Source organism: Miniopterus schreibersii (genome assembly GCF_964146895.1).
Source record: "Miniopterus schreibersii genome assembly, chromosome: 11".
NCBI lineage: Eukaryota > Metazoa > Chordata > Mammalia > Chiroptera > Miniopteridae > Miniopterus > Miniopterus schreibersii.
The window spans coordinates 7,996,721-8,010,871 of record NC_138111.1 but is presented as its reverse complement, the minus strand read 5'-3'; the positions used below and the strand labels follow the sequence as shown (position 1 = coordinate 8,010,871).

The window sequence follows — 14,151 nt, the reverse complement described above, 5'->3', positions numbered from 1 at the left end:
TGCTGGGCAGAAAGTAAGTACAATGATAGAGAAAAGCAAGGTGGAGCCCACCCCAAACGGGCGTGGGTCTGCCCGGCTGAGGGCGGGAGCTGGGGCGATGAATGCGCCAGGCAGGGCAGCAAGGGACCCAAGAGAGGGGACTGGCAGTGGTCGGGGGCATCGGGATCGTTTGGCGTGCAGCTGGTCCTGCTCCCGAAGGCAGCAGGCGCGGGAAACTTGGGCCCAAGGGCCCTTTGAGCAAGGGCGGGTCATTGTAATCCTCCCATCCCTCTGCTCTGCCAGGTCTCGGTTTTCCCCGGGCTCCTTCCTCCGAGTTCCCGGCGCCAGCGGGGCGCTGGGATATGAGCCTAGACCCTCAGAAGCCGGCGCCGGGGGATGAGACCGGAGCAGGCCTGGTGCTGCGCTGGGGTAGGGTGGAGAGCTTGTTTCGCATTTCCGGCGTCTTTGAACCCCGCGCCATTAGGGAAGGGCTCGGCCCCCCTCCCGCGCCCTTCCCGGCTCGGGACAGCTGCGGAGGTTCTGGGGCCCGGCGCGCTGAACCGTCCACATCTGCCCGAAGTCTGCGCAGCCGGGGAAGGTTTATGACTCCCCGGGCTTCTGAACTAGATAGAGTTTATCTGCAGTTATTTTCTTTCGTTTGCGACAGAATGGGATTCGGGAATTCTGCTTTCTCCCTCCTTTTCCCCGTTAGCCTAATGCGCGAGTGGAAACAAAACAGCAGAACAAACCCGGGACCCTGCGTAGGGCGCAGTGGTGGGGAGGAAGCCGGGGTTATTTTGATCTTTAAAAATCCGAGCTGCCCGGGGAGAAAAGTACGGGGCGGTGGGGTTCCCCTGTTCGCCCCAACGAAATTGCTTGTTGGAGGGTCGTGGGGCGTGCGTGTCGCAGGGTGCGGAGCTGGAGGAAGGTGCAGCCCCCCAATCTGGTAGATGGCGAAGTGGCCACCGGAGGTCCGCACCGGCGAATTATAGATTTGTTGAAGGCACTCCCAGAGATACTGCTCTCCAAAACTTCCATCCCTCACCTCCAACCACCCGGAAAATAGGCTAAACCGAGTCCAGGTCAGGTCCCCCAAACAAAGCCGCGCCTATTTATCAAGTGGGGTCGGCCTCTGTAGGAGGCAGCCCGCCCCGGGCCACAGGGCGCAGGCAGGGCGGGGAGCCGGATTGTGTTTTCCCCAGCCCTCAGGTTCGTAACCGGTGTTGAATTTGAAAGGTAGAAGGTTTCGAGATTTTATTTGTGCTTTTTGGCTGTTCAGACACCTTCCCTGGTGAGGCCCCGCCACACCAAGCGAGGAGATACGGCTGGAGGCTGAGTTTCAGGGAACTGGCGCCTCTACAAGACGCTCCCCACCCCTGCCATTTCTTTCTCTTTGGCCCCGCTCCCTTTTTTCCTCTGGCCCTCTCGGCTCCCCTTCCTCTCCCTCACCGTCCCTCTCCGCGTGCGTCTCCCTGTTCCTCTGCGCCCCTCTCCTCTCTCCCGGGTGCACGTCTCTGGCCTAGCTTGGCCCCGGCTTCCTGTACGGGTAGAAAGCCCGCGCGCGAGCGCATCTCCCGGGGCCGTGTGGCTCACTTATTCGGGGCTCCCGGGACCAGGTTGGGAAAGAGGGCGCCCCGGGGCCGCACCGCCCGGCCAGGCCTGCCCAGGCTTGGCTGTTGTCCTCCCTCCCCTCTGGGCGAAGGCAGGAGGCAAATAGCAGCAGTGTGGGCCGTGGGGAGGCAGGGGCTGGAAAGGGGGACCGTGGAGGGTGCGACTGCGGGCGGCGCGTACTGGGCTAGCGCCTGCGTGTGTTTTCGACCTTGAGGACACGAGCTTGTTTGTGCGAGTGCCCCGCACCCAGGGGCCCGGCCATGCCGACCCCCTGCAGAGCCCATCGCTCCGGGGGACAGTGAGGTGGCCGAGCGGCCGCGGCGCGTCGGCGCGGGGAGCTCGCGCGGAGTGGGGCGAGGGCGCCGTCGGCGCGCCGGTCGCCGCGCGGGGAAGGGCGGCCGGGGCCGCGGGGCCGCGGGTCGGAAAGTCCTTCCGGGGCGGTGGCCGCAGCGGCCCTCCTCGGGCGGCCCCTCTGGTCCGAGCGCGCACCCGGGGCCTGGAGGTGGAAGTGAAACCTCCCCCCGGCCGCCAGCCGGGCGGCCCGCGGGCCGGGGAAGCGGGCGAGGTGGCCGGGGCCGGGAGGGGCGCGGGCCGCGCGCTCGGCGGCCGGCCGTGAGCTCCACGGCCGCAGGAGTCCCGCGCGGACCTGCCGGACGCCCGGGCCTCCCCAGCCCCAGCTTTTTCAGTGTGTGTGCCTGGCGGCGTAATTACTGATTTGATTCCAATCCATTATTTAGACAATTGAACCTACAATCTCGTCTTTAGTAAAATGAGGCGAAGTCAGATTTGATTACAGGTTCAGTCCCAGCGACAAGAGCTCGAAACCCGATGGGTTAATAACAGATCACGAGTAAATTATTCATGATTTTACGAGCTCTTTAGCTCCATTGAATCGGCCTAATTGAGAGGAAAAAAATAAAAAAGAAGAGAGAAAGCCCGGCCTCCCCCTCCCCTCGGCCCCTCGCTCCTCCGCGGATGCGATCCTGGGGAATCTCGACTTGCCCCGGGCGCGGGGGGCGGGCGCGAGGGGGGCCGGGGCACCCGCCAAACCTGGGCGCCGCTGCCCGCGCTGCCCTGTCCCCCAGCATGGCCCCTGCCCCGGCTGTTGGGGCCTCGGCCCCCCACCCCGGGCGGGCTCCTCTGCCCTCCGCACAGTCCCAGGCAGCGCGGGCTTCGGAACAGGCCTCCCCGGGCGCCTTGCGACCCGGGGTTCAGTTCAGTCGCCTGGACCCTGCACCGCACGTTCCCGCTGCTACCCGGCCTCCCGGTCCCCCCGGGCTCGCTCTGCGTCTCCCCTGGTTTCTTGCTGTCTCTGTAGGCGCCTCTCTCTGGTTCTGCGCGTCGCCACTGCTTTCCTTCCCTCTGTCGCTCCTCTCCCCTGGCTCTGTCCGTCTTCCTCTCCTACCCCCTCTCCTTTCCTCTCTCTCCATTCTCTGAGTTTTCTACCCCTAGCTCTTTCTCTCCTTTCTCTGCCCTTTCTCCCTCCCACAAACCATCCCCCCCACCCCGATCTAGGCCACTCTTGGGGCACGTCCCTTGGGTCCGCGGGGCTCCAGGGTCCCCACGGAGCTCATTAACAGCGGCAGGGCCCAGGCGGGAGCTGGGCGGAGGGACGGGGCCAGAGATCCCCCGTGGGGAGGCCTGCCCCACCCCCCATGGAGCTGGGGCCTGGGGGCAAGAAGAGGGTCGCTCCCCCCTCCCCCAAGAGGGGGCAGGACAGTTTTCGTGGATCCTGTTTGGAGTCATTTTCTGATCCCCTTTAAATTGCTGGACCCGTGTTCTTCACTCTGGGCGCTGTCAGCGCGAGTACCGTCGGGGTGGGGGACTTGGGCACCCGGGCGCCTGTGGGAAGGGGCCCTTAGGAGGTGCAGCCTCTTACCCACAGCTCTAAGGTTAGGAACAAGGCTGAATCTTGCAAAATTATCCCTGCCAGGGGCTACTCCCACTTGGGCAGAGGGAGGGGTAGGTCACCAGGAAAGCAGGAGTACTTCTGAGGCAGTGTTGTCAGACAAAATGCAGGACGCCCCGCTAAATTTTGAATTTTGGGTAAACAACAAATACATTTTTAGTGTAAGTGTATCCCATGTAATATTTGAATTTTAAATAAACAACAAATACTTTTTTAGTGTAAATGTATGCCATGTAGTATTTGAATTTTAGGCAAACAACAAATACATTTTTAATATAGATGTCTCATGCACTATTTGAGACATACTTATACTAAAAAAATTGTTCATTGTTTTTCTGAAATTCAAATTTAACTGGGCACAATATTTGCTAAATCTGGCAGCTCTCTTGTGGGCATGTGATGGGACACGAGACTTATTCCCAGTGGTCCAGTTTCAGGGCACTGAATTAATCTATGAAGCTTTCCCCAAAGTAAGACCTTATGTGTGTAATAGCTCCGGATGTGACGAGGGGATCTTGGAGAGGATCCTGCGTGTCTCAATCAGCCTCCAGGTTGCCAAGCAACTTTCTAAGGCCTGAGGTTTCCACCCCTGTCCCCTACCCCCCAGTGCCTTCCAGGCATTGGCAGCCCGGCCCCAGCTGGGCCCCTTCTGGATGGAGACGGGTTCCCCAAAGAGTCATGCTTCATCTTTGCCTGTCTTTGTGGTGTAGTGGAAAGAAAAGGCAAGGACTACAGTGGTGAGTCTAGGCTGAGCCGCTACCAGTGGTGCACATGGCATCGTTTCTCTTAGCGTTAGTTTCCTCATCTGTAAAGTGGGGTGAATAGCAATAGCCACCCATTGAGCAGTAGTGAAGGCCCATAATGTATATAAAGCCAAAGGCATACCCTAGGTATTGAATACATGTTAATTTCTTCCTCCATCTCCCTTCCCTTTCCTGTTAGAACTCTGCCGCTCTGTGAGATTTCCAAAGACCACTTAACTTCCCTGCCTCATCTACCCCATTTGCAAAACGGGGCAAAACTGCCTCACAGGGCAGCTGTGAGGATTAGACTACAAAATTTGATATCTGACCTCCAGCCCAGTGCCCTCAGCCCAGGGGTCCGCACAGTACTTTTGGGTGTGGGAACTGATTAGGGCCAAATGAAAACAAGTGGAGAGGTGTCAGTGAGCAACTTCCAGGTGCCTGCCCCCCAGACACTGTTGGGGGGAGACCTGTGACAGCCTCCTCCTTAGGAAGTGCAGGGGGAAACGGGAAGATCTGGGCTCCGGAGTCCCTTCGATGCTGGGTCTTCATCAAGTGACCTTCCTTTCTGAACTTCAATTTTAAAGTCAGTAAAAAAGGTGAAAATAGTGCCGGGCTCATAGGGTTGTTTAGAGGATTCCGTGAAAAATATGCCTGTGAAGCCCTTTAACACATCCTCTGGAGTCAAAGAAGCCATCAACAGGTTGTAATAGTAGTAGTTGTTATTATTTATATTATTATTATTATTAGCGTAACATGGTGGCTCCAAATGGGTTTTGGAGCTGGGTGTGAATCCAGCATTGCCTAGTGAGGGACTCTGGGCAAGTCACTCCCCCCCTATAAATCTATAAAATGGGGATAGTTTATCTCAGCGTGGTCCCGAGGCTGGAAACACTTGTGCGGGGCGGGCGGGGCGGGGCGGGGCGGGTGTGGACTAGGCGGGGCGGGGGGGCGGGGGGCAGGAGGCTCACCTGCCGCCCCGCCCCCCCAGCGCTCAGCTGCAACGAGAACGACGCGGAGCACCTGGACCGCGACCAGCCCTACCCCAGCAGCCAGAAGACCAAGCGCATGCGCACCTCCTTCAAGCACCACCAGCTGCGGACCATGAAGTCTTACTTTGCCATTAACCACAACCCCGACGCCAAGGACTTGAAGCAGCTCGCGCAGAAGACGGGCCTCACCAAGCGGGTCCTCCAGGTCAGCGGGGCCGGGGCGGGGCCCGGGGCAGAGCCACGCGGCGGGCTCTGGGCCTTGGGAGGCCTCCCCAAGCCTGCCTTCCCGTCGGTTACCTCTCCGCGCTCGTTCTCCATCTCTTCAGTCTGTCTCTGTTTGTATTTCAGGCTTTTTTTTTTTTTTTCTAACTTTACAGCCTCTCTCCCCTTTAATTTTTGTCTCTTAATTTTTCTGGTGTGTGTGTGTGTGTGTGTCCCGCTGTCCCCTTTGTCTCCACACTGTCTCTTGTCTTTCTTGTAAACAACTCAGATTTGCTATTTATTACTCAAATGAAACTCATCTATGTAAAAGGTTCAAACGTTTCAGGTCAACCCAGAGCCCCTCCCCGGCCCCTCACCCCGAGGCTGCTGCCGTGAGCCCTTAGCTCCTGCTCCTTGCTCCTCACTGGCTCTCTCTAGTTTCCCTTTCTTCCAGTCTCTCTATAGATTTTTCTTCTGTCTCTTTGTTGTTTCTAAGACTCTCCCAGAAGCAGGGTTTGGTGAGGAGGGTGGGTGTGGGCAGATCCCCTGGGCAGGCCGGGGGGCCGCTCCCAGGAAGGGAGCTGGAGGAAGTACATGGGCGCCCCTGAAACTCAGCCGAATTGTACTTGCCTATGAGGGTGCTTTCTTCTTTTTATCTGTTTTTATTGAATTTATTGGGTGACACTGGTTAATAAAATCATATAGGTTTCAGGTGTATAATTCTATAATATGAGGGTGCTTTCTTGATAGAGAGGATCCAGAGCCTTCACCAGATTTCCAAAGGGCCTGTTCATCAGCCCAAAGATGGTAAAAGCTCCAGTTTGGGAGTCGAGGCTGCTGTGTGACTCAAACGGGTGGCAGAGCTTTGGGGGTCACCACGTCCTCCTGTTACTTACTGGGCAAGTCACTGAACTCCCCTGAGCCTCGGTTTTCTCATATGTGAGAGGGACACAAAACATGACCTACACCCCAGGCTTATTGGAAGAGCCGCTGAAATGATCAAGTGGCTGATGCATAACCGTGGTTGATGCTTAACTGCCCCGTGTGTGGTAGCCAAGAGTAACTTTAACTGGATTAATCAACTGACTGATACTAACTTGTATGAAGGATTACTCTGGTCACTGGACTTCAGTGTCCCCAGTCGTACAGTACGGCGGGAGAATATCCCCTTTATAGCAAATCTAACCAGTGTATTCCTCAGAATGTGTGGTTGTGGGGATAGCAATGCGCATTTTTGGGCATGAAAATTGACAGATGAAGTGAGGACGGGAGGAGAGGTGCTGGGATTCCCGTCCAGGCCAGTCTGGCCCCACCCTCTAGCTCCAGGTCGTCAGGGGTTGAGGGGCGGCGAGGCAGGGGGAGGCGACACCAAAGGAATGATGCTGACAGTGCCAGACAAGGAGGGCTGCGTAGCCGCCCCAAGTTTTCCTGCGAATTTGTCAGGAAACAGAAAAAGGGGGGGGCCTTTTGGTGGTGATGGGAGCGATGTTGGGGTGAGACTGTGTCTTGGGTGAGGGGCTGCGGTTCTCTGGGGAGCGGGGAGCCTTGGGCGGCTCGGTGACGGAGGGAGGGAGGCAGGGCTGGCCAATGGGGTGCTGATGCGCCTCTCTGGGCGCGCCCTCCGCCCGAGCTCCGGCTGTTCCCTGGGGCCCTGCCCCTCCTGTTGGGCTCTGTTTTGCCTGAGGGTCTCTCTGGCCTGGGGACGGCTGCGTCAGTCCGAGACCTGGACCCTACCCTTGCCTGTTTCCCTTGGACTTCATCTTCTTGGGGTTAGGTCAAGGGACCTTCTTTGGGCACCCCGTCTGTTTCCAGCCCTGGGCGAATTTGGACTGAGGATTCCAAGCCTCCGCCTTTACTCTGGTTAGTAGGATACTTTGTTCCTTCCCCTATTTAGATGCCCATGTGGCCTGTTAGTGGGCGCTGTTTTGTGAGTCAATCCCTGGGAGCATGCTGGGAAAGGAGCAGGGACTTGGAGTCAGACAGAGCTGGGTTCAGGAAGACCTGGTTTGGTTCCTCTACTCACTAGCTGTGTGTCTTGGACAAATTAATTACCCTCTCTGAGCCATAGCTTTCTCATCTTTAAAATGGGCACCCTTAGGCCACATACCTCTCTCAGTTACCCAGATTACATGAACTAGAGTCAGTTCCCATAGCTGAGTCTGAATCTGGAACCAGCAGGAACCAGTCTCTGTTGGTCTTGGTGAGGCAGGAGGCTTGGTTATGTGATTTAGGAGCAAATCGGATTTTCAGCATAGTTATCTCTCATTCTTTCATCTGACCAAATGTCTATTAGCACCAGGCCCTGGGGATTCAGAGATGAATGAACCATAGTTGTAGCCCTGAAGAAAATCACCTATGAGGTGTAGAGGCAGACCCACATTCAGTTTATCATAGTGTGATCAGCTGTGGGGGTTCTTTGGGAGACCAGGGGAGGGACCAACTACCCTTTGTGTGAGGAATGGTTCACCTGGGGGGCCTGGGTGAATGCTTGCCCTGTCCCCTCCCCTAGAACCCTGTGAAATACAGTTGCCCATTGAGTCCTCAGTGTCAGGCGTTATGACCTCTCCACCCCAACTGTCCAGATGAGAACATGGAGGCCCAAATGATTTCCACTTGCCACAAGTCACACTTTGTTGTAAGTAGCAGAGCTGGATCCACATCCAGGACCATCTGATCAATGGGCATTGCTGTTCTCCTGTAAGCCAATCCAGCAGTGACTACCTCCGAGTGTATCATCTAGGGTGGGGGAGGTCATACCTGTAAGGCATCCCAGACCACTTTCTCCCTCCTCCCAGACCTCCACATCTCCTGCACAATCCTTAATATTCCCTAACAGCACGACTGCTCATGATTCTGCAGTAGATTGCAAAGCATTATTTTTCCAGCCACTCTTCTATCTCACCTTAATATTTTCCTGCCCATTTTATAGATAAGAAGCTTAAGACCTAGTGAGAAGAAGTGACTTGCTTGAGGTTACAGGAGCCAGGCATTGGCAGGGTACTCTCTCCCTGGTGTCCTGACTGCTGATGGGCCAGCTGGGGAAGGTGAGATGGGAGCAGATTTGGGTGAAGCAGCTGGTGGTGTGGCTTTGGAAGGTAACAGACTGGTTCAAATCCTTTCTGACTTACCAGCAGTGTGATTTGGACACTTGAATTTCTCTCTGAGCCTAATCTGTGAAATGGAGATGATAATAGTTGGCACCTTGAGGCTTCCTGAGGATTGGGACAATGAGCGCTTCTGCTCCAGCACGGTACCTGCTGGTACAAAGTAGGCGCCTGGGAAATGGTTGCTCATCACTGGTCTACACCAGCTGAACGGTACTAGGCCTTGGGTGCCCCCTGCAGGTTGTGGTCCACCTCAACCCTCCAGAGGGACACGTTGAGGTCAAGACTGTGTTCCCAGAGGTGGGTGATGTAGGGTGTGTGTGTTTCCAGCCTGTTATTGCATCTGTAATGCAGAAGTACCACCAATATGGCAGTCCTGGGATGCACTACCTCTGCTGAAATTTGGAGTCAGCTGATGTGAGGCCCAGACTCATCTCTCCCATTTTACTCTCTGACTGATCCTGAGAAGTGACTTAACCTCTCTGAGCCTCAGTGGCCTCAGCTATAAGATGCAGGTGATAATAATACTTCACTCTGTGGTTGCAAGGAATAAATGAGATAAAGTGTAATTTATAGGATACATATTAGGGCCTCAATGCATGTTAATTTACACACATTGACATATCAGGGTTAAGTCTACCAACTTCTTTTGCAGACATTTAAAAAAAATTATCTTCAGTTTGCAGATGAGGGAATGAAGTTCAGAGAGGCTAGGACCCTGGCCCTGAGCCTCACCCTAGTAAGTGATGAAGCCAGGGTCTGATTCCATACATAGCTTTTTGCAGTGTAGCACAGTGTAAGGATTGTGATCCCCCACTTTGGATCTAGCTGCAGAATGCAGCAGGACAGATGAGGGAGAGGGAGGAAATGGCTCGGAGATGCCACATCTTGCTAGGAAAGCGGAAATCCTGTTGTAAAGCTGTAAGTGCATAAAAAGTGCTCAAGTTTGTGATCTTCAGCAGCATGACAACCATAATACTGACTTTCCATCATTGGGCAAGGTGACCGGGAGACAGAATGGCCCCTTGGACAGAGGTCCATTGAGAAACTAAGCTTTGCAAATGCTTGGAGACCATTTCTCTGCACTTGGATGCCTCTCTGAGTCGCCTCCCAGTGTTAAAATGCCCTGGGCTTGGGGAGGGGGTGATGGGCTGAGTGATCTGGATGGGGAAGGTCTCCTTAGGGATTCCTGGTGTGCCTTTGAAAGAAAGTACATCTTAACCACCAACAGTTTGAAAACATCCTTGAGATGAGGAGTCATCCTTAATCCGTGTGGGAACTCAGGAGGTGAGACGCCGGCCTTCCTCGGTTCACTTGCTTCCCCAGCAAACGCACTGGCCTCCTGCCATGCCCTGGGTGCGGAGGGAGCACGGAGGAGTCAGTGACGCGAGAGCGAGTGGGCCCCCCGGGCGCCGCTCCGGGGGGAGGCAGGTGCAGCAAGGCCGTGCAGAAATAACACGGCGATAAGATGAAACTATATTTTTCTCTATATGCGAAACATCTCATAATAAAAATATTTTTTAAATGATTCTGGGATCAAATAAGTTTGGGAAATGCTAATGGTTAACTATCATTGTCTTGGAGATCAGAGCACGTTAGCATTAATACCGCCACTGAGAAATCTTGGAGAGACTCACCTTTATCTGATCTAACATTTTCACACTTATGTGGCCACAGAACCCTTGTTTAACTCTTGACAAAAATTAAGTAGAAGTGCTCGGAAGGAAAAACACAGGGCTGCAGTAAGAGCATATAATGCAGTGACCTGACTTGGTAAAGGAGGTAATCGGGGATGGCTTCCCTGAGGAGGTGAAGTTTTAACTGGGGCCAGTCACTTTGGTTCTTTGAGCCTTAGCTTCCCCACCTTTAAAATGGGGAGAGTAAGCATTGTTCTGCCTGTCATTTGCACAGGGCTGTAGGGAGTGTCCAGTCTAGTCACAGATGGTTGAAGCTGGATGGAGTTTCATAGAAGAGAGGAAACCAAAGCTCAGAGAAGTGGAGTGACTCTTCCAGGGCACCACAGCAAAGTAGTTGTAGTCCTGGGCTAGAACCAAGGGTTCATGATATCCATCCAGTCCACTGCTTATTATTTTTGGTTCCTTAAAGCCTTTTAAAAATTATTTAAAATAATAGAACCACCACATAGACAGGTTGGAAAAATAGGAAAAAATTACCCATATAAGAGTTCTGGAAACCAATAATCCAGGCGTACAGTTTAGAGGTTAAGTGGCGGGCAAGGGCATGAGCCCAGCCTGCCAAAATTCACATCTTAGCTCCATCTCTTTGGTTGGGCAGTTTCCTCACATGGCAATAATATTAGTGCCTACCTTATGAGGCCTTATTATTATGAGTTGATATGTGTAAAATGCTTAGGACTTTGCTTAGACAGTGCCCGCACTTAGTGAATGACTAATATTCATGATTACTATCCTTGCTTTGAAGTTTCACTACATAATTTTTTAATTCTTTTTTTTTTTTTTTTTTTACATAACATTTGTCATAAGACACTTCCTCTTCAATTGAGTGGAGTGGCTGTGTCATGACTTCTACTCGCCCTGTCTGGTGGGATCCTTGGGATGCAGCCATTAGTTTGATGTTATTTTTAAAATGCCACAGTGGACGTGTTTGGGCGTGAAGCATTTACCTTTTTTGTGGTTTTTCTGAGAGACCCAGGAGCGAATTCGTGGGGCAAAGTGGGTTTCTCACTGGCCCTCCTGGTCTCCTTGATGAAAGAATCCTGGGGAAAGGGATTTGTGAGGCAATACACAGCCTGCAGGGCCAGTTGGTGCCTGAGAAGGGTGCACACAGCAGTGTGGGTTTCCACATCCACCCAGGACTCACCCGGGATGCCCTGTGCACCAGGCCAGGCACTCCCCACAAATGAGAGAGGGCTGTCGGTTTCAGAAGATGGGTGGATGGAGAAGATCATCTCCTTCCTTGTTGCAGCTGCCCAAGAATCCCAGTCTGTTTGAACCCCAAGAGGCCATAGCAATCGTGTCGTGTGGTCCAACCCTCTTGTTGTTCAAGTGGGGAAACTGAGGTAAGGGACTCACCCAAGGTCACTTGGCTGGTCAGTAACAGAACCAGAACTGGAAGCACCATCCAGTTCTCTTCCCACTGCACCACAGTTGCTTTTTCTATTGATTGATTGATTCATTCATTCATTCACTTACTTACTCAGGAATAGGTGGTAGGGAGAGCATGGACTCTTCATGGCAGATAGTCCTGGATTCCTGGATTCTAATGCCAGGTTGGCCTGTGTGACCTTGGACAAGAGACTGCACCTCTCTGAACCTTTCTGGCTTTAAATCTGTAAAATGGTAGATAATGATAGTATGTCCCCTGCCTGGCTTATCATGGAGATCACCTTTGACTCTGCATGTTAGATGGTGGCATGATGCTTGGCACATAAGAGGTCCACGAATGTTGTGTTATTATTAACACATGTTACTGATTCTTAATCTCTGCTAGTACCTGTGCCATGTCGTGAAGATGACTCAGACAGGGTCCCTGTCCCAGCAACCACCTGGGAGGGGACTTTATGAAAGGCCTGGGAGAGAATTGTGGTGAAGCCCTGCTTAAGATGGAGAACAAACCCAACCCAAAACCCCACGGCAGCCGCCTTTCAGTTGAGTTGCTGGTTACCTTCCACCAGATTCCCAGTGCTTCCCCCCCAGTAAGGCAGAGACGGCACTTGTGAAAGATGGTGTCATTATTTATAAACCACTGTTAGGGGCAACAGTGGAAAAATAGCAAACAGCCCACAGCTAACCAACCAGTTCCAGCCCTTCCCGAGGGTTTTGAGTCCTGGACCCATGAGCCACTTGCCACCCCCAGGGCTCCTCGTTCCAGCTGCCACTTGGACAGACAGACACGCAGGCCAGGACAGTGGCAAAAGTTGGCATGAAGGCTCCAGCCTTTCTCATCTGCCATGAGACTGGGGAAGTCACCTCCTCTCTCTGAGGGCCTCTAGGGCTTTCTCCGTTCATTTTCTCCATCAGCCACTCCCTAGACCAGCTAGAAACAGTCTCACGCTTGCAGACTTTTGGAGGCCGGGCAGAGGACCTCCCCACCTCAAAAAGAGCATGTGGAGGGTGTTTTAGAAGCTCTGGACTTACTTGCAAGCCTCCAAGAGGTGATGGGCTTGCTCTGGGCGAAAGGCCAGGGAAAATGTGCTTTGTTTCCCGACTTCACAGGGTCCGTGTCTCCCTCCTCACTCCAGGATTCCGGAGGCTGTGCTTTTAATTGAGCCCAAATTGTATTAGGCCACCAGAAAGGCTGCTGTGAAGCCATAGGCCCCTGTAGCTGGGGTGGTCCGCAGGAGAGGGTGGGGCCAGGCAGCAGCCCTTCCCTCCCGTCAGAGACACTAGGAAGACAGGCAGATGCAGGCACATCTGGAAATTCGCAGCTGGACACCCGAGAATCTGCAGAATCCTCCAAGGCCCTGTGTTTTATGGGGAGGCTTCTGGCGGGTGTTTTCCTCACGCAAAGGGAAGTGAGGGGGCCCTGCCTTTCGGGCTTGTTTCTCTGAGAGATACAGCCCCTGAGCCCTATCCCCTCCCCCACAGTGGCCTGGATTTCCTAGGCCTTGGAGGACCCTGGATACAGCCAGGTCTCTGTGCAGTGGGCATATTTGGGGGATGGGGCTGTGTAGAAGAGTTTCTATGTTTGTCTTCATGAGTGTGCACAGGCTCGTGTGCAGAGGTGTGGGTGTGGATGGGTGCGTGTGTCTGCACCTCAGGAATAAGTGAAAGTGACCCCTCACTCTGTCCCTTTGGTGTCCTTTTCATACCAAGCTCGGTTCCAGCTGTGCAACCTACCCCGCCTCCCTCAGGAATGGCGCTGGGACGTGGCGGTTGGGGATGGGAACCTGCAGGTCACAGCCTCCTTGGCCTTGCTCTGCCCTGCCAGCTGCTCCCCTTCTGCCCACCCTGCCCTGAGACCTGAAACCCAGGGTCCAGGATACTGGGGGCTGCTCTAGCAGGTGGTGGCGGGGATGGGATCAGTGTCCTTTTCTTTCTCTTAGTAATTCTTTACCGCTTGATTCCTGTATCTTTACACCGTTCTAGTATTTCCCAGACTTAGTGACCCTGAAACACGTTAAAAATTGTACCAACAAGAACCTGTGGGATCTGTTGTGTATTTAAAGGTGGAAAAAATGAACCTCTCGACCGTTGTGAAAAGCAATCAAGGTGTGGTTTGAAGGAATCTTCCAGGACAGCGCTGTCTAAAAGAAATGCAACATGACCACATATATAATTTTACAGTTAAAAATTTCTAGTAGCCGCCTTAAAAAAGCAAAAGGAGACTGGTAAAATTAATTGTAGGGATATATTTTGTATAGCCCAGCATATCCAAATGATGATCATTTCAACATGTAACCAGTCTAAACATTATTATTGAGAAAGCCTACTTTTTTTTTTTTTTCATATTAAATCTTCAGTGGCTTGTGTGTTTTCACCTAAAGACTAGCCACATTTGCACTAGTCACATGTCACGTGCTCACTAGCCATATGTGGCAAGTGGCTACGATACTGGAGAGTGTGGCTCATCTCTGGAACCTTCTGGCAGAAAGGGAGACCCAGTAATAGCCAATGAAAGAAAAGGAAATC

The 14,151-nt window shown here is 53.4% G+C and overlaps 1 protein-coding gene across 3 annotated transcripts in view; it reads left to right on the top strand.

The window, feature by feature from the left end:
• LHX2 (LIM homeobox 2) overlaps positions 1-14,151 on the top strand; it is a 30,558-nt gene that overhangs the window by 15,377 nt on the left and 1,030 nt on the right. For all 3 annotated transcript variants that reach the window (XM_081151505.1, XM_081151504.1, XM_081151503.1), the window contains exon 4: positions 5,234-5,439. In XM_081151505.1, the coding sequence (XP_081007631.1) occupies positions 5,234-5,439 (206 nt within the window). The remainder of the gene's footprint in view (positions 1-5,233; positions 5,440-14,151) is intronic.